The sequence below is a fragment of the Haliotis rubra genome, unplaced genomic scaffold, assembly GCF_003918875.1.
Source record: "Haliotis rubra isolate DU_JTF1 unplaced genomic scaffold, ASM391887v1 Scf1332, whole genome shotgun sequence".
NCBI classification, from domain to species: domain Eukaryota; kingdom Metazoa; phylum Mollusca; class Gastropoda; order Lepetellida; family Haliotidae; genus Haliotis; species Haliotis rubra.
Window position 1 is genome coordinate 51,541 of NW_025765262.1, and position 20,687 is coordinate 72,227.

The window sequence follows — 20,687 nt, forward strand, 5'->3', positions numbered from 1 at the left end:
ATTTCTACCGGGGAAAATAGTGACTCGGTCTTCATGTGATAGCTTCATATTTCAAGACTTCTATATATTCCAGTTCTTTTTCGTGCCTTCGGAAGTTCTTGCCTTGTGTGTCCGATATTGCTCTGACTTTTGGGTGGGGTCATTTCCTGAACCACTACCTCAACGCCTACATTGTCTGCAGAAGTCCCTACCTCCACGAGGTTAGTGGTGTCAGTTCGAGGAGTTGTTTGGTGTATTTTGAAATTGACTGTCATGCCCCTTTATCTGTTCGCCAAACAAGAGATGTGTGAGAGGGTTTGTTGGGCCTATAGGCCGGCTCGGCAGTTACCCCAAAGGTATCTCGGGGCTGGACGATCAGTCGTAATTTGCTGTGACAGCTCCATATTGGCCATCCGAGTCAGATTCAGAGTTAATGTAAGGGCGGGCTTCATCATGTCACAGATCTCCAGTTGTGTGTAAAATGTGCTTCTTATCAAGTGTATTCGTCACGAGTGCATTGCAAATATTGCATTACCTATTTTAGATGGTTTGTCAGTTTTGTCAATAAGTTGTCAGAATCAATATGTTTAAAGGCCATGACAGGAAACCTCTTGGCTCAGACATGCAAGCTGCCATGTCGACTCTACTACATAGAAAAGGGGCGGCAACCATTTTTGTTTTCTTTGTCATTCAGTCACCCACTTTCACCTATCTCAGCCCGCTGAATGAAGAGCCAACTGTGAAAATCCCGCTAGCGCTTGGCCAGTGTACACGTCATTGTACCTGCTGGGCGTTTGTGGGTAGAGGAGTTGTCTCCTCACTGTCAGTGACCGACTGAAGTATGACGGCCGAGGGACACCCAGATCAGCGTCCCGGGGAGACCAGGGGTTAAAACAAGAGCGTTATATACGGAGTAGAGGACACCCCTTCTATTCCACTATGGTTCGTCTTTGGTCTTCAGGTAAGGCTATCTTAATTGCTGCACGTGCTCTTACATATGTATGTCAAGGTTGACTGTTGAGACACCACACTGGCCTGTGGCCTGAGGATATTCAATACACCTGTATAGTTCGTTTTGCTCATGATGTTTACGTTATTGTGCCCTTCGTAAACTGGAAATTGTGATTAATGGGTAATTCCTGTTCGAACGATATGATCAGACTTGCTTGGAATGTTGATTTTATGCCTGGCCTGCACACCTGAAACTTAGCATTACTAGCAATCATGATACTTATTTATCACAAAAGCTGGTAAGTAAAGGCGGCTAAGTTCGGACTACATAGGAGTTGGTGTGATACTCAACAACACCCCCCATCCCCTCCTCACCCTCTTCCATCTCAATCCACGTCGTCATATTAGCGATATATTCTCAAGCACGACGTTAAACCCAATTCACCTCACCTCCCTCCTCGCTCTGTGACACCGAACCCCATCAAAATCACAATCAATATTGACAAGGCAGCTTCACACCATAGTTACTGTACTCATGTGACCTGTTTTATTCACACCTAGCAGCGACCACACGTTTGGCTGACACTTCGGTTTTGAATTGTTTGTATACGCATTTGTAGACCGCCATTAGACGGTGGATTAAGTGTATATGATTTGTTAGTTTTTTTATCACATCTTTCTATAGAGCTTATAGACATCATTCCTTGAACACAGAATTCACTTCGCTGAGTAGATGCTTTATTCTACTATTTGCGTCGACAAACATAAGGGTCACCTTTCGCGAAACCACCGTGTATGGAACTAGTATGAATTTGGGTCACCTGGCGCAGGTTCTCCTTTCTCTGTCAATAATAAGATATAAAATACAGTTTAAAACGAAGGCACATTTGTAACATAACTACCATATTGTAAGCGAAGGCATTTACAATGCAAACGAAAAGAAATACTATCTGATAGGGTAATACGTACGATTTATTACTCGCCCGTGGACGATACATAGAGATTATTAACCGAGTGTGTTTCCGTATCATTAATATTATATATTAAGGAAAGGCTCGCATAATACATATTCTTTATTCCTAATATATGATATTAATGATACGGAAACACACGAGATTAATAAAATCTTTATCATATAATGTCATTCGTAAAATTACTCAAAAAAAGAAGCAAATCGTACGTGAATTTATATATAATGAGAATCGAGCATTCGCGTAAGAATATTTAGCGGTACACCAAGGTGAAGGTCGTTCATGACGGCGGCATATGGTTGTGACTAGTCGCTAATACAGTGCAAACAACTCATGCCTAAAATAAGATCTTTCTGTCAAAAAAGAACAACAAAATAAGGAAGGGTTTTCTTGGTAGTGTTTCTATTTTCATTGCGGGTAATCACCTCATCAATATCAGTTTCTGATACCTGAAGGATTCGATTCGTCGTTGTGATCGATATATCGAAATCCTTGGTTGGTACCTTTCTTAGACGATAGGGCACCCGTGAAGAGCCACCTCCTCGTGGTGAGTGCTGGGTAACGCTAAGCGCTTTTCACACACACACGCACGCACGCACGCACGCACGCACGCACGCACGCACGCACGCACGCACGCACGCACGCACGCACGCACGCACGCACGCACGCACGCACGCACGCACGCACGCACGCACGCACGCACGCACACGCACGCACGCACACGCACACACGCACACACACACACACACACGCCGTTGTGGACCAGGGGGTATATTTGGTCCACCAACCCGTTTGCCCGTGGGTTGCGCCCCTGTGTCGGTGGAGGACGGGAGTCTGGTGGTTGAGGGCACTGGGAGCCTGGAACCGTGTTCCTTTTGCCCAACACAATATTTCGCCCCTTACTTCATCTAGACGGGAGGTAGAACTGGCCCGGTTCTATCAATCGGCTGGTCACGCCAAGCCCTGTGTATAGTTATTTTATTTGCACATTTTTATTATTATTGGGCCTTGGACATTTTGATTTTCAACGTACAAATTATTTATTTGTGGCTCATGGTCCAATCTGGTGATGTTGACCTCTGAATAATGTATGTCTCGAATTTCTTGTCAAGGGCCGAACCAGTCTGGCATTAAATTGGTAGATAAATGCAGCTATTCATGTCGTATTCACTTGAGTATAACACCCCTGTATCCCTGGTGTCAGCATCTTGGAGATCCGGTGCTGTATGACATCGTCCTTGTTGACATTCCGTGGTGGATGGGGAGCAGGGGTGCTGAATCTTTTTCCTTTCATTATGGCGTTACAACAATCTGGGTCAATGAGAAATGAAAAGAAAAGGCGTTTGGATGAACTTGACCAAACTACAAGAAATACCTCTTCAAATGCTGAGTCATGGGCTAGATTTCTGGTTATTGAGAGCAAAGATAATTTACCTATAAAACTTAATCCTTTTGCGATCTCAAAAGCAATATCTGGAATTTGTGTGGGGAGTGGCGAACGTCACCCGTCTTCGTAGCGGCTCGCTTCTGGTCGAGTGTGCACGGAGACAGCAATCTCTAAATGTTTTGTCAACTACAATTTTTGCAAATATTGAGGTTGCTGTGTCTGTGCACAGAACTTTAAATTCTTGTCGCGGCATCGTTCGGGACAGGGCTCGTTGTCTTTCGGATATGTCTGAAGAGGACATTGCAACAGAGCTTAAGGAGCAGGCTGTTACAGCGGTGAAACGTTTCACCATCAAGACAGAGGGTGTCGTCATTAACACCAACACCTATCTCCTGACATTTGCTCTTGCAACCATTCCCCAATCAATTAAAGCAGGATACTTTAACATCGGAGTGGAAGTGTATGTCCCCAATCCACTCCGGTGTTAAACATGTCAACGTTTTGGCCATGGGTCGAAATCATGTCGTAACTCTGTGGTGTGTCACCGCTGTGGAGACCATCATGATGATACAGACTGTCCGAAAGAGTGTAAATGCGCGAATTGTGAAGGTCCTCATCCTTCTCCATCCAGATCCTGCCCTGTGTGTCAAAGGGAAGCGAAAATTATGAAACTGAAGTGTGAAAAAAGTATTTCATACTTAGATGCAAAAAACTGTACGCAACTCAGAACTCAACTCCTTTGAGTATAACATATTCCGCTGCAGTCACTCGTGCTATAGCAACATCATCTGTTGCTTGTCAGACTGACTTGACATGGATCAAGTCAGAAAGACCTGTTTCAGCCAGTCCACAAAAGTCCCCAGTTACTGAACCTATGTCACCAGCTACACAGACTACTTCTTCTTCTCAGACTGTTAGTCAACCTGAGATACAGTCAAAGTCAGTACATAAACAGCCTACCTCAGCCAGTTCATCAAAAACAAAAGGAAAAAAATTAAACAGAAAAGAGACACCTACCGTCCCTTTGCCTTCAGAGCTCCCTCTGGAGAAGCCCTTTGGACCTCTCGATATGGAGGTCACACTGTCCTCTCAGGATAAGCCTAACTCACTCACTCACTCACAGGACAAGTGAAGGAATAGCTCATCCTCCCATTCACGAGTGAGATCTCCAATTGAGCCACCACATTGAGTCAATTGTCTCATATAATTCAGTTGAATTGCAGAGGATTGAAGAATAACTAAATGAAATACAATTACTCATTCAATATCTTCAACCGTCAGCATTATGTCTTCAAGAGACATATCTTAAAAATACTGATACCTTTAACTTAAGACGGTTTAGTGATTATCATTCTTTCTCCCCTCCAGGCGATAAAGCTACTGGAGGCACCTCTATTTTGGTACACCAGAGTGTCACTCACAGCCCAGTCACTTTAAATACGGATCTTCAAACTGTTCCTGTTCGTCTGACTCTGCACATTGCTCTGACATTGTGCAGCTTGTATATACCTCCCTCATCAAATATTCAACAATCAGATCTTCAAAATCTGTACGATCAACTTCCGAAGCCATTTCTCATTATGGGCGATTTTAACGGACACAACCCTCTTTAGGGAAGTGCCCATACTAGTAACAAAGGTAAAATCCTTGAAGAATTCATTTCTGATAATAAATTATGTATTTTAAATGACGATTCAGCCACTTATTTACATCCAGCTACGGGAACATATATTTCTCTGGATCTGTCACTTGCCGATTCCAACTTATATAATGAATTCGAATGGATGGTTCATGATGACCTATGTGGTAGTGATCACTTCCCCACCATTCTCAAAACAATTAACCCTGGTGATGATCCTCCTTCATCAAGAAGGAACTTCGCCTGGGCTGATTGGTCATTATATGAAGCTTTGTGTGTCGACCACTTAAAACATGAAGTATTTGCGAACAGCGAAGATCCTATACAATTGTTTTTGATATCCTCAATGACATTGCTGATCAAACTATACCCAAGTCCTCTGCAATTCCACATATTCGTAAACCATGGTTTACTAATGACTGTAAACAGGCCAGAAAGAGTAGGAAGAAAGCTGAAAAGTATTTTCGGCGACATCCTACAGTTCATATTTTAGATAAAGTGAAAATGTTAAATGCTAAGGCTCGACGCACTTTTAAACAGACTAAGCATCCTCTTGGAGGAACTATGTTTCCAAAATTAATTCCTGTAGACCTATGTCAAAGGTGTGGAATATGATACAAAGAATTAAGGGCAAAGGTTCCAAATCTACTGTTCACCATCTGAAGGATGGTGATAATTTATTAACTGATAAGTCTGATATTGCCAGTAAGATTGGTGAAACTCTCGCCAAACATTCTTCTTCGTCAAATTACGTTCCGGAATTTCAACAATACCAGAAACAACAGGAGAAGAAGAGAATAAACTTTAACTCAGACAATGGCGAAGACTATAATAAATTAGTTTCATTACATGAGATACACACACTGCCCTTGAGCAAGCTCATGATACAGCAACGGGAGCGGGTAACATACACTATCAGCTCTTGGAGCTGGTAACATACACTATCAGCTCTTGAAGCAATTATCGGAATCTTGTTTGGAAACTCTTCTAAATAGTTTTGATACAATATGGACTTCAGGGAATTTCTCAACGTCGTGGCGTAATGCCGATTGTAGTCACTATTCGAAAGCCTGACCGGGATCATACTGATCTCTTTAACGAGTTGTGTCTGTAAAACCATGGAACGAATGGTAAACAATGGATTAACATGGTATCTTGGAACCAATAACCTTATAACCAATATTCAAAGTGGTTTCAGGAAAATTCGTAGTACCATTGATCAGTTGGTACGTTTAGAATCCTTTGTTAAAAATGCTACAGTAAATAAACAACATGCTGTATCGATATTCTTTGATCTCGAGAAAGCATACGATACCAGCTTGAAGCATGGCATTTTACATGATTTTGGTTTGAGGGGTCGTTTACCTCTTTTTATATCACAGTTTTCAGACAGGCAATTTCATGTCCGAGTGGGTTCAACCCTGTCTGACCATTACAATCAGGATCAGGGTGTCCCACAAGGCAGTATTTTGTCTGTCACTTTAGTTAGCATAAAGATCAACAGTTTATCCAAGGTTTTAAACGATTCAATTGATGGATCACTTTTTGTGGATGATTTTAATATTTCTTGTCGCGGTAAGAATATGCATACTATTGAACGGCAACTGCAGTTGTGTTTAAACAAGATAAATAAATGGTGTCTTGAAAACGGCTTTAAATTTTCTATATCCAAAACTAATTGTATTCATTTCTGCCGTAAATACAAACCGCATAAAGACCCTGAACTCTCTCTAAATGGCACACCCATCAAAGTTGTGAAGGATGCCAAGTTCTTGGGTATTATTTTTGACTCGCACTTTACATTTCTACCACATATTAAATCCCTTAAAACTAAATGCCTGAAGGCACTTGACCTGTTGAAAGTCGTTTTCAATTCTAAGTGGGGAGGGGATCAAGCTACCCTCCTACATCTATATCGATCCCTGGTACGTTCTAAACTTGATTATGGTTCCATCGTTTATGGTGGAGCCTGCAAAAGCAACCTAAAACTATTAGATTCTGTCCACCACCAAGGTCTAAGACTTTGTCTTGGGTCCTTTAGAACTTCTCCTGTTGACAGTCTCTACGTCGAGGCCGATGAACCATCTCTTACACAACGCCGTATAACATTATCCTTGCAGTATGTAACAAAACTATATTCTAATGAGTCAAATCCTGCATTTAACTGTGTTTTTAATCCTCTTTATGAGGATCTGTACAACAAAAAGCCTTCTCTTGTTCCGCCTCTTGGTTTGAGAATTAAACCATTCCTTTCTGCTGCCGGCATTGAGCTGCAAAATAAATCTCCTTCCCGTCTTCTTACTTCTCCTCCTTGGCAACTGGTGAGGCCTGAAGTTGACCTAACTCTGACAATGTTTAAGAAATCTGTAACTAACGAATTACAATATAAACAAGAATATAATCAATTACAAAAAAAATATAATACATACAAATCCTTATTTACAGATGGGTCCAAGGATGGTGGCACGGTGGCATGTGCCACTGTCATTGGATCCAGAACAATATCTTCTCGACTACCAAATAACAGCTCTATTTTCACAGTAGAAGCTAACGCCATATTAACAGCTCTTCAATATATTAATAAACACCGTAAATATAAACAATACATACTATTTTCCGATTCTCTTTCGTGTCTTCAGGCTGTTAAAAATCTTTCTTATAAACATCCACTTTTATTAGAAATTATTGAATTGTATAATGAGCTTGCTACTGGCCAATGTGACATCGTCTTTTGTTGGTTACCCAGCCACGTTGGCATTTCTGGCAACGCAATGGCCGATCTTGCTGCTAAGGCAGCACTCAACAAATCTGTGACACCACTTCTGATCACATACTCTGATTACAAAGCTGCTATTAAATCTTATTTCTGTGATCTGATGCAAAAGAAGTGGGACAGCCAAGTAGGTATCACCTACTGTCGGCTACACCTACTTGGGTTGTCAGTCCAGATTTGAAGATACACACAAGATACACTCATGAATACCTTTTAAAAGGTGAGGATCCTCCGTTTTGCATCCCTTGTGATGAAAGAATCACGGCCAAGCATGTCCTGCTTGACTGTGTTGAATATTCCATCACTGTCCTGTTTACTACCTTAAATATGCTATGCATCATTGAGCTTCTTTGTACAGAGAGTGTAAAATCACTCAAGCGTTGACACATGGGGGTTGCTGTGACCCCAGTACACGTGTCACATCAAGGTGTCCCGCCGAGACGGGGGACAAGATAAAAGGTGCTGTGGACATGGGGAGGCAAACACATACACATGTTAATGTCCCTCACACGGACTGCTGTATGTATTTGTGTGAGGTCAGTTTGTGGTTTAGGGATGGACACTTGTATGTGAATTCATGGGTGATGCAACCTGTAATGTGTCAGGTGCCCCTTTCAAAAAATATTTCGTATTTCATGATTGTTTATTGGATGGTTATGAAGTGATGTACTACTGTTTTACTACAACTGCAACTACATCTACAACATCTCCTACAACTACCGACCCCTGAAGATCCGGGTTAGAATTGATCTTCAGTAACCCATGCTTGTCATAAGAGGCGAATAACGGGATCGGGTGGTCAGGCTCGCTGACTTGGTTGACACATGTCATCGGTTCCCAATTGCGCAGATCGATGCTCATGCTGTTGATCACTGGATTGTCAGGTCCAGACTCGATTATTTACAGACCGCCGCCATATAGCTGGAATATTGCTGAGTGAGGCGTTAACTAAACTCACTCACTCACTCACTACAACTACTGATGTTCATCGTAACATCTATCGGTGCTAATGACACCGCCCCAAATGGTACTACCAAGAAGTACAACTGATACTACTCCTACTAATACAATGACTACTAGTACTATTGCTACTGTTTTACTACTACTGCTACTACTACTACTACTATAACCACTACTACTAACGCTACTGCTCCTACATCTAATTCCTCTAACACCAACACCTTCAACACCACCTCCACCACAACTACCACTACTACTACCTCCACCACTACTACCACAACCACTACTGCTACCACTACCATCACCACCATCGCCACCATCACCACTACCACATTTTACAACGTTGTGGGAAGGTTGTATATTGGTAACGTCATGACACAACGTTGTCAAAATGTTAGTAGTACGTCATTTTATAACGTTATGTCACAACGCAATAAACAACGTTGCAAATTTACGTTGAGGAAACGTTATCCTTTGGGCTCCTCACAACGTTATAACTTGTCAAGATAGAGTTGTCTGTAAAACTTTCCACTTTGAGATTCTTTCTTCACTCTTCAGCTACAACTTCAGAAAACACACGACCAAAACGACATGCAAATTGACGAATACACATTGAAGTGAATATCTGCTTTGTTTCGTATGTCCCGTTCACTACTGGGGAAACTATTCATCTATTAACGTTAACTAGAGCGTTAAGACAAAGTAAAATACGTTAGTATCAAATAACCTTTGATAACCTTGTGGCAACGTAAAAATGACGTATCACAACTATATGCCACAACGGTGTGGCAACATAAATGGGACGCCACAGAATAACGTTGTATCAACGAAAGCATAACGTTGGGACAACGTTGGGACAGCGTGAAATTGTTAGCTGCGACTACAACTACCAACACAACTATTACTGCCGCTACTACCACTACCACTACTGGCTGAATAACAGGTACTCATAAAGACCCATGACAATGCTGATGTCATATATTTGTGACAGTCTATTTGTATCTACTGTAATATAACGGTTCAGCGCGATTTGAAAATATGTGTAAAACACAGGCCGATCAAACAAGAACTTGCAAGTGTATCCTAATATACAGTGTTTGCTTATGTGTGACAGAGAGCATCTGAAGGAGCGCGGCGACATCTCCTTGTGTACCAGGCGTAGACTACCAGCATTCATACTTACCCCACTATAACGCCTCGCATATAGACAAGCTACGTACATGTACTGTCCTAGATAGACCCTCAACGTGTCTTCATGACAGGGATCACATGTTTTTTACTTTCTATCCACGCTTCGAAGGAATGCCTATAAACCTTTGAACAACGTATTACTCGTGATTTTATGTAACTGTACGGGGCAATTTATCGGAGATATAGTAAACAATATAAAACCTCTGACACCTTACAAGCATCAGTCACGGTCGGTAGGCGAGTAGCTGTATAGCGAGTTGTTCCTGAAGGTCAAAATATTGTTCGGAAAAGCTAGCCGGATTAAATATCTAAACTAACTTCTGATATAGATAGGTTGGACGTTAGACTGATTTTTGTATAACTCTGAACTTATCGTTTGCATAATAAAATATTTCCCAGGTATATTTCGGGATGTACTGCACTCTGTCGGTATGGTAATTATTACAATGAATGTGTATGTGAGTTTTCACAGTACAAGAGGTATTCAGGTGTGTCAGTAAGTATACATAAAGAAGTTGATTGAGCACCCCTCTATTTTAGCAATGATAGATTTTCAACACGTACATAAAACTCCTCGTGGTGACCACGATGGAAAAACATGAGTTTTTCTGACCCGTATGATCTTTTGACTAAAAACACACACAAACGGACTGGAATCCATGTTGATTTTATGATAATTGCTCATTTTAGAAAAATTCACTGATTTTCATACAAAACCATGTCTGTACAAGTAAGGCCCTGGAATGTTTAATGTTGAAGTTACTGGCGATTCTGAACATTCAAAATGTCATTTTGCGTGTCTTACACGATTCAAGGTCAATACTTAGTGCAAAGATCGGAGCTCATTCAATCGTGAGATATATCAGGGGATACTTAGCTAATATAAGTTCTTTGCGTATATATAAAAAAAGACTAACTGTTTTATGGTCCTAAGTGTTTTATGGTCCTAAACCATTAACCTTTCCACCAGTGAGATTTGTTTCTGGTTTCAGCAAACTGTGATGTGTATAACCGGCACACTGTCCATCCCGTTCCTCATCACCCGCCAGATCTGTGCCTCCCACCTGACTGATGTCACAGCCAGACTCCTCAGCGTGTCCTTCTTCATGTGCGGCGTAGCCACTCTCTTGCAGGACACCATCGGTATAAGGTGGCTAAACCATACCTTTAATACTTACATGACTTACCCCGTCTTCTCAAGGTTAGAACAGGTCCACCTCTGCTGGTCTGGTGGCTAAACCATACCTTTAATACTTACATGACTTACCCCGTCTTCTCAAGGTTAGAACAGGTCCACCTCTGCTAGTCTGGTGGCTAAACCATACCTTTCATACTGACATGTCTTATCCTCTCTTCTCAAGTTAGAACTGGTCACAGAAGGCATAGTAGATTGGGTTGCCAGTCTTGGGGATATAATTCCGTGTCGCCGGAACCCTACGGCGTGAGTCCTTTTCACATCCATCACTGGATTATCTGGTCCAGACTAGACTATCCTCTGACCGCCATCACTGAGATGGAATATTGCAGAGTGCCAAACATAACAAACAGTGACTTGTGCTTTTAGCCGAATTCCATAAATATCACATGAAATGGCAAAGACTGGCGTTACCTATTATATACGATACCACTGGTCTTCGTCGAGACTAGCATAGGGCTCAATGAAGACTAACCTACAGCTGAAACAACAGTTAAATTCGTCTTACAGTCACCCTATAAATATTCATCTCGTGTGAACCATTTGTCTCACCTGATTTATCATGAGGGTTTAACTACCGATAGGGACATTTATTCGTTCACATGCGACGACATGAATACTTTGACATATCCGTCAGTATGTCTTGTCTCAGGATATATGCTTTATGATGTCTTGTCCTTCAAATAAGTTTCAAAGAATTACGCCAAGGTCAGAGGATGTGTGGACATGTTTGTTGAAGTCGGGCCGCTCGATGTAAAATGAGGAGTATGGTTTTCATACAAGAAGTCCGGTTTACACTTTGACTGTTGAGTCGTACATACGCTTTGACCTATATCGTGGTGATAAAGAATGAAACACTCAAATGATGCAGGGCGGAGACGTATAGCAGCAGGGAAATTTACGAACGCGGACGTGGAGCAGACAACGCTAGAATCAGCAGAGTGAATCTGGGATTTGAACACACTTTGATAGGTTTCGTGGGGCCTTGGGAAAACTGCTCCTGCGGCGTCCGGTACGACTGATTAACGAGTTTTGACACATTGATAGAAAGTGTCGTGTGACTTTTCCACAATCATCTTGGTACAGCTTATTTATGCCATCTTGTGGTAGACTGCCTATAGTAATGTTATCCAGTGGCTTTTGTGCTTGGTTACATCCTTCGCTGCTTGGTTTGTCTTATCATCTGCTGAGTGCTTGTCTCTGTTAACGTCATCTGCCGAGTGCTTGTCTCTGTTTACGTCATCTGCTGAGTGTTGGTCTGTTAACGTCATCCACTGAATACATGTTTGTGTTAACGTCATCCGCTAAGTGCTTGTCTCTGGTAACGTCATCTGCTGAGTGTTGGTCTGTTAACGTCATCAACTGAATACATGTTTGTGTTAACGTCATCCGCTAAGTGCTTGTCTCTGTTAACGTCATCTGCTGTGTGGTTTGCTTTTCACGTCATCTACTGGTTGATTCTATTCGATCGCGCTTTTCGGTGTACTGTATAGTGCAAACACACCGACACTGTGAGTCGTATACAACTGATAGTGATACTAACAGCGTCCAGTGATTGTAGCTGTGAACAATATTGTACCTTCTAGACTGCCAATCATCCAGGGAGGATCGCATACATTTATTCCGCCGATCGTCGCCATGATGTCGCTGAAGAAATGGGAATGTCCCCCAGATGGTGCGTTAAGCGAAATGAATATTTCTCCATTCATAATGTGTCTGGAATATGACTGATCCATATTTAAAATCTAGCCAAAAATTTCAGTTATGGAGTAGGTACATGTACAATTACATAATTACAAATGTATAAATTTGTTGACAAATTTAATATGAATGTTTGTCATTTGCACTGACATTCCCACGAAAACGTTTTAAAAAAAATCCTTGCTGACACAAATGCCCCTGTAATGTCACATGTGGGAATTTAATGAAACGTATGATTTCATTGCTAAGATGACCTACACTTCAAATGCATCGATTACTTAAACAAACTATAATGTAAGTGCATAAACATAAACATCAAAACATTTGTCATGCTTGCATGAAAGGATATATTGCATGTGTCATGTAAGATTTAAGCTTCAGATACGATCCTCGGTTACTTACTCTTCTAGAACTTGAAACATCACCATCCTTCAGTTAATTCTTGACGTACATGTGTTCAGTTACTATTTGCAGACATTGCTGCTGGAAACGAAACGATGGAAGCAGCATGGATGCCACGAATACGAGAGGTTGGTGGTAGAAACTATTGATTTAAACTGTACCTTTAACAGTCAGTTGCGTTTAAGGCAAACGTCTGAAAGATATAGTAATCCTTGTCTACCAAATTTCAGATTCAAGGAAACCTGATGCTAGCCTCTCTGACTCAAGTCGTCCTAGGGTGTACAGGGCTTATCGGTTTCCTTCTCAGATTCATCGGACCCCTCACCATCGCACCTACTATCTCCCTAATCGGTCTGTCGTTAACCGTTGTGGTCAACGACTTCAGCAAGTCTCACTGGGGTGTGGCGTTTCTGTGAGTACAGTCCCTGTCTTAGTCTGTCTCACACTCCCTGTCTTAGTCTGTCTCACAGTCACTGTTTTAGTCTGTCTGTCTTAGTCTGTCTCACAGTCACTGTTTTAGTCTGTCTGTCTTAGTTAGTCTCACAGTCACTGTTTTAGTCTGTCTGTCTTAGTCTGTCTCACAGTCACTGTTTTAGTCTGTCTCACAGTCCCTGTCTTAGTCTGTCTCACAGTCCCTGTGATAGTTTGTCTGTCTTAGTCTGTCTCACAGTCCCTGTCTTAGTCTGTCTCACAGTCCCTGTGATAGTTTGTCTGTCTTAGTTTGTCTCACAGTCCCTGTCTTAGTCTGTCTGTCTTAGTCTGTCTCACTGTGGCCTTTCTGCAAGATCAAAATGAACATGCCGTCTAGATGTTATCAGGTACAGGTTCTGAATTCTACACCTCGCTGGGGCTCCTATTCAATTTAGAAGGAGTTGTTTGTGTTTATCATAAGTATATATATTCAGACACTTAGCTTTTGTCTGTGCCCGTGCGGGTACAGAAACAGGTTGGGAATGTAGAGCATTTCTGTACACATAGTAGAAATACTTGTCAAACATGTAACTGCTTTACACTGAGGGGAATCTGGAAGCATTTATGAAGATTCAACTTGCTTTATAGGCCGTGAGGATTGTCAGTCGATATAACATTTCATATGCTTTATTTTTATTTGCTCAGACAGACAAACATCCCTTCTGATGACTTTGTATTTTGTATACAATAAGCAAATAACAGTGTGGTTCTGTATGTGTACTGATAGGATAACGTTTATATACTAAATTGTGTAGTATAGATATATTTCCTCATGGTGTACAATATTGATACAGAATACATAAAAACGACCAGTTCCAACGTTCATGCAGAGTAAACCTCACAGTATGAAAATTGATACTCCAATGTTCAATCTATTCATTGTTCAGATATATACGCCCGCTTCGATGACAGACTATTCATATCTGCAACCGTAGAAAATAATTGTAGCTTTAAGGTAAATGGGTAATATTACGCACAATTGCTTGCAGCTGTAGGGGTGGTATAGATCCAGCTAGGGTGGATGCAGAAAGCAAATGTACTGTAAGTAACCGTGGTCCCTAGTATGGTGACCTACCTTCAGTTGTTGGCAATCTCCAGGGTGTATTTATACTTCCTTGTCATGTATAGTTGAAATATGTTAGATTAATTTACTAGCTTTATCACTCACTCACTCACCCACCCACCCACCCACCAACGCACTCACTCACTCACCAATGTTCCAGGTCCATGAGTCTGATTCTGATGTTTTCGCTGTTCCTGGGTCGCTTCAAGCCGCCCGTGCCTTCCTTCACACGGGCTAAAGGTTGCCATATCTCAAGATATCCCATCTTTCAACTAGCTCCGGTAAAACACTACATTTCGTACTTAGTAATAATTTGTCAATATATAAACGTGGCCATAGTGTAATCACACGTAATTCTGAACAAATAAATAATGTCCCCACACAGCTACAAATAGAATCACTGAGGCCTTCAGTTGAAGCAATGAGTAAATTGTGGCGTGTGTTTTTATGTTATTATTTAACCTGCGTGTAGGTATTGCTGGCTATCGGCCTGTCCTGGCTATTCTGTCACGTGCTCACCATCACTGATGTCTTTCCCAACAACGCCACGTCGCCAGGGTATCTTGCCCGCACGGATGCCGCTTCTAGACTGGAGGCCATCGACAATGCACCCTGGTTTTACTTCCCATATCCATGTAAGTATCACTATGGAGCAGGCCCTGGATAGCTAGAGTCATTGTGGGGACTTGAGTCATTGTATTGAACCATATGTATGAATTTCTTACAGTTTCCTGATGAAAGCATGTGACATTTGGATTTAAACTGTTTAAGGATAATATTTTGTATACGTAGTGAGTTGAGCTGTTGGTCTCATTTTTGACACGTGACAGCAATAGGAAATAAAAATAAATCTGAATAATTCTCATAAAATATTATCAACGGTTTTACTTGAATAAAAAAGTAAACATGACAATGCAGGCACATAAAAGAAGCATGGTCGTTTTTTGAACGTGTGTTCGTCATCAATTCCAGTCCAATTCGGAATGCCGACCTTCAGTGCTGCAGGATACGTTGGCCTACTTGCTGCAACCATCAGTTCAGTGATTGAATCTATTGGAGATTATTTTGCTGCGGCAAGAGTATCGGACGCTCCACCTCCCCCACCCCACGCTATAAACAGGGGAATAGCAATAGAGGGATTTGGGAGTATAATCTCTGGACTTGTGGGGGCGGGACACGCAACAACGTCATACAGCGGCAACGTTGGCGCCATTGCTGTGACAAAGGTGACTTTATTTTGTTCCAGATCCAGGAGTTTGTTGTTCATGTACTATGTTTACTTTCATGTTTTGTTATACATCTTCAGAACATGAACCACCGCAGGTTTTAAATCAAGCAAACAATGGGCTGTTTTGACATCCTTAGGGCTTTTACGATTTCAGTATCCCAACAAAATCATACGAATTTGTTACATATGTACATGGACGGAAGTGTTTTCGTGTCTCAGTGTAATAGATAATATCATTATGTTATCAATTAGCAAACAGCAGTACAAAGTACATGTTTATATTGGGACCAAAGAGTGAAACTGTTTAACCTTCAATGGGCGTAAATGTGTAAATCCACAGTGCATATTCCGTTCTTGTTGTTCTTGATACAAGATACAAAACAAATACAATGTCACTGAAGGAGTTCTCGAGTCCCAGTTGACTCCAGTATCTATATAAGCACATAAGAGTGAGTGAGTGAGTTTGGTTTTACTCCGCTTTTTAGCAATATTCCAGCAATATCAGAAATGGACTTCATACATTGTACCCATGTGGGGAATCGAACCCGGGCCTTCGGCGTGACGAGCGAACGCTTTAACCAGAAGGCTACCCCACCGTCCAAAGCACATAAGAAGACTGCTGCCGTGAAGCCTCCAGATACTTAATGTACATTGATGGAAAAGTGTTGTTTTATTAACACCCACTAACAATTACATCTGGAGAAATGTGTAAAAACCTTGACACACCATTCGATTTAACATGATTAAATCCAATTCTCACTATACAGTTCGATTTACAACCTCACCCAATGTTTTCTTCTAAACATATTTCAGTACAAGTTTAAGGATATATGCGAGTTATGATTGTATTTCAGGTTGCCAGTCGACGAGTGTTCCAAACTGCCGGCGTTTTGTTGGTCCTGTGTGGCCTTGTTGGCAAATTTGGAGCTGTAATAACTTTAATACCGGAACCTATCATCGGGGGTCTAAATGCTGTACTTCTCGGTATGGTAGCAGCTGTTGGAATCTCCACCCTCCAGTACACTGACCTCTCGTCGTCCCGAAATCTCACGATACTTGGTCTTTCATTAATGCTGGGGCTAGGCATCCCTCAGTGGGTATACGCAAATCCAGACGCAATAGATACAGGTATGAAGTAAACAGACTAGCTGTAAATAATAAAGCCTGCATTAGCTGTGGGAATGTCATTTTAAAACATTGGACATAAACGTGACTGGAGGGATCATTTCCTGTTTGTACCCACCAAAATCACCAGAAAGCACAGCTTGGCACGAATTAAACTCCGTCTTCAATACGATATCAGTTACAGTCTGGATACTAGCCTCCTTCAATTTTAGATTTATGATACTCCATATAAACTCCAAGGTATATTTGTCTACATATACATTAAACTAGAAACTTGTTTTAAGGCTATACGGAACTGGATCAAGTCATCAACGTTCTTCTCGGCACAGCCATGTTTGTTGGTGGATTCATTGGATGTGTGCTTGACAACATTGTACCAGGTCAGTCGGGTAGAATCAACTCAAGTTTTGATTGAAACTCACGAAGCATTGTTGCGTCCCTTTGGTGGGTCACGATGCGCTCATCTGCCGATTTCTGTGCGCGAAACATTTCACCAAAGTGGTAAACTTTCAAAGCCTAGTAACTCTGATGCCTCTTCCCACACCGAGTCGGCTACGCCGTGTGCTACAACTACATTCATGCTGGTAGATGTGACCTTCATACAGTCATAATACACTGACTGACATTTCTTTTGGTACGGAAACATATATACAGTGAATGTGGTATGGGCCTCACTCTATGTTTGAATCGATTGTTTTCCGGCAAATGCTGAGTGTGGGACTGCAGGTCACGCTTATCCTTTTCCATCACTGATTTCTAGAGGACTAATCATCCATTTCTTAAAGCTATTTTGCCCTTTAGAACCAACTGAATCTCTTTCTGGTTTCTAGTCAAGACCTTTGCGCAGTCGTATTATATTCCTTGTGTTGTCAAGTCAATCTTTCCTTCCAGGAACCCCGGAAGAGCGAGGGCTGACTAAATGGCGACAGAAGCTTGTTGGAACAAGCGACGGACCGTCACATGTGGATGAGATGAAAATGTACGACTTTCCGTTCATCATGAAGTATCTGAGACGTATAGCCTGCTGTGCATACATACCATTCATGCCGACGTTTAGCAAGAACATTTGCACCGCGAAAAACAATGACGATGAGCATGAAAATGTTGAAAAACAGCCAAACAATGAACCTGCCGAGATTAAGGTTGCTGAACAGCGCCTTTGAATATTTGGGTACATATTGAAGGTTCGTTTATTGTTTGGACCTGGCTTTGCGGATGTACATGTACTCATTTTAACAAACCTTATATCTATAGATATATATTTTTCTATCAGTTATACATCACTGTGAAACATAATACCGTATTCATATCGATGTGTCATTTCGTCCATGCAAATTATACTTACCGGGTAACGTTTCGTATCAATATATTCTATTCTGAAAGTCATGGTCAATGTGCACTGACACACATGTGTTGTTATGTCTTATTAGATATCCGTTGGTCCTGTTCTGAATCCCTCTGAAACCTGAGCGCAGATGGTACAATGTCCGCCCATCATAAGCACCTCAATGCTATCTACCAAATGTTATGACCAGAATGCTTCGTATATGTAACTAAAGCTACGAAAACTGTTGACCCTACAGTTATCATTAATTTCCGTATTTCATATAATTTGCACAGCAAGTGTGCCCTATACTCCAAATGGAATTTGTTTCGACGGGTAATCAATACTGGTTTTCCTGTTGTTTTGACGTTTTACGTTTACATTTGTATTATATTTAGGTTTATACAGTCACAAAATAAAACTTTAAGCCAGGTGCTGAGGATTCTGTTATTTGTCGCACATATAATTTGTCACACTCCTTAAAACTCCATAGAAGGTGGCTGTAGGTACAGACAGATCCAGGCGAAACTAGCAATCTAAGCGTCAAAACCCTTTCCACATCCTAACGGAATCTATACGAAAGGCACGGCCGACTGTAGCATTCCGACTGTATTATGAGCACGATCACTATTAAATAGTGAGTGAGTGAGTTAATATTTAACGTCACATCGGCAATATTAAATAGTAATCTTTCCAGGTGTTCTCGAAACTTTGAACGTGTCCTGCCGCATACAGCACCCTTCATAAACAATATTTATTGCAAATTCTGGAAATAAGGAATTCAAATGTACCTCAAAAGTTGTGAAATGTAAACACCGAAGGCCGGAGCTATTTGGATATTGCTCGACAGATAGAGAAAGCTGACAATTGAAAAATTGAAGTAATTTCCCTTATTATACAGCCTTATGGTGAATATTTTGTAACTCTAAATCTTTATGTATAGTTTTAGATATGAAACGCATGGAGTTGTCTCACTGATCTCCTTTATTGCAGGAATAGGATTGGTGCAAATGTAAAACCTGTTGAACGTCTCGCCCTGTAGACACGTTTAACATTTAAACAAGTTAACTGTACACAGAATACTAATAGCAGATTATCTGTATCTAATGTTGAAGATCATATCGTGATACAAATATACAAGCCCCACTATTTGCTTAACAAGTGAACAGATTTTAGGATAGAAAGCTCAATATCAGTAGATGTTTTGCCATTTCCACATAATTCTGCATCAAAGCGGTATCTTTATAATACGAAAAAGTACATATTAATACAATGATTCCGATAATTACTTGAAGCGATGTGTAACATCCTAATAATGGTATTACGGTTAACGGGTGTTACTAGAGCAGATAATACTAGAATCATAAATATGCCTGTGAATATAACTGAATACACTACATCGCTGAATCCGGAGTCGAGAGTGGATACTTTGGCAGAGACGTCTACCGTAGTCTGGCATAAAGCCATTTATAACCAACTGGGTGCCGTTCCACTAACCGATCTTATCTAAGATCAATCTTAGCAAGTTACGCCAATTTTACAATCGCCTTAGCTAAAAGTTACACCCGTTCCACTAACCGATCTTAGGCCGATCGTAGCCGGTCCCGATCTTACGATCCGATCCAAGCTTAGATCGAGACTCTTTCGTGCGAGAGATAGAGGAATGCGAGGCACGCGTTATCTCCCTTTGCATAGTCTAGCAAATGATAGAAAGTAGTTTACGAACCAACTGAGTGAGTGAGTGAGTTTAGATTTACGCCGCACTCAGCAATAGTCCAGCTATATGGCGGCGGTCTGTAAATAATCTAGCTAAGATGCATAGCGTTCACTAACATGAGCGTTCATGTTAGTGAACGCTATGTATCTTAGCTATAAATAATCGAGTCTGGACCAAACAATCCAGTGATCAACAGCATGCGCATCGATCTGCGCAGTTGGGAACCGATGACATGTGTCAACCAAGTCAGCGAGCCTGACCACCCGATCCCGATAGTGGCCTCTTACGACAGGCATGGGTTATTGAAGTTCAATATTCTAACACGGTCCTTCATGGGTATTTTTCCAACCAAGTGTAAACGTAGAGCAAAATATTAGGGTACTGAGCACCTTGGTTTCAGGTGCAAGTGCGTGAGAACGCTGGGTATCAAGCATAATATAATAATAATAATTGCATATTTATAGTGCGCCTATTCCACATCAGTGGGCATGCTCAAAGCGCTGTGTACAGATCTATAATTTACACGAGAATATTTACAGCCGAGATTATAAGTATCATACTGAGAACAGGTTTTAAGTCTGTCAATTGTGTCAGAGCTTTTAATATGTGC

The 20,687-nt window shown here is 41.3% G+C and overlaps 1 protein-coding gene across 1 annotated transcript; it reads left to right on the plus strand.

Moving 5' to 3' along the window:
* The first annotated feature begins 805 nt into the window (after positions 1–805).
* Positions 806–18,794, plus strand: LOC124267722 (solute carrier family 23 member 2-like). Its single transcript, XM_046702708.1, has 11 exons — positions 806–940; positions 10,844–11,001; positions 12,633–12,721; positions 13,222–13,277; positions 13,380–13,561; positions 14,844–14,964; positions 15,156–15,318; positions 15,656–15,909; positions 16,766–17,039; positions 17,321–17,416; positions 17,928–18,794. The coding sequence occupies exons 2-11, from the start codon at positions 10,853–10,855 to the stop codon at positions 18,197–18,199; spliced, it is 1,656 nt and encodes a 551-aa protein (XP_046558664.1). The 5' UTR covers positions 806–940; positions 10,844–10,852; the 3' UTR covers positions 18,200–18,794.
* The last annotated feature ends 1,893 nt before the right edge of the window (positions 18,795–20,687 follow it).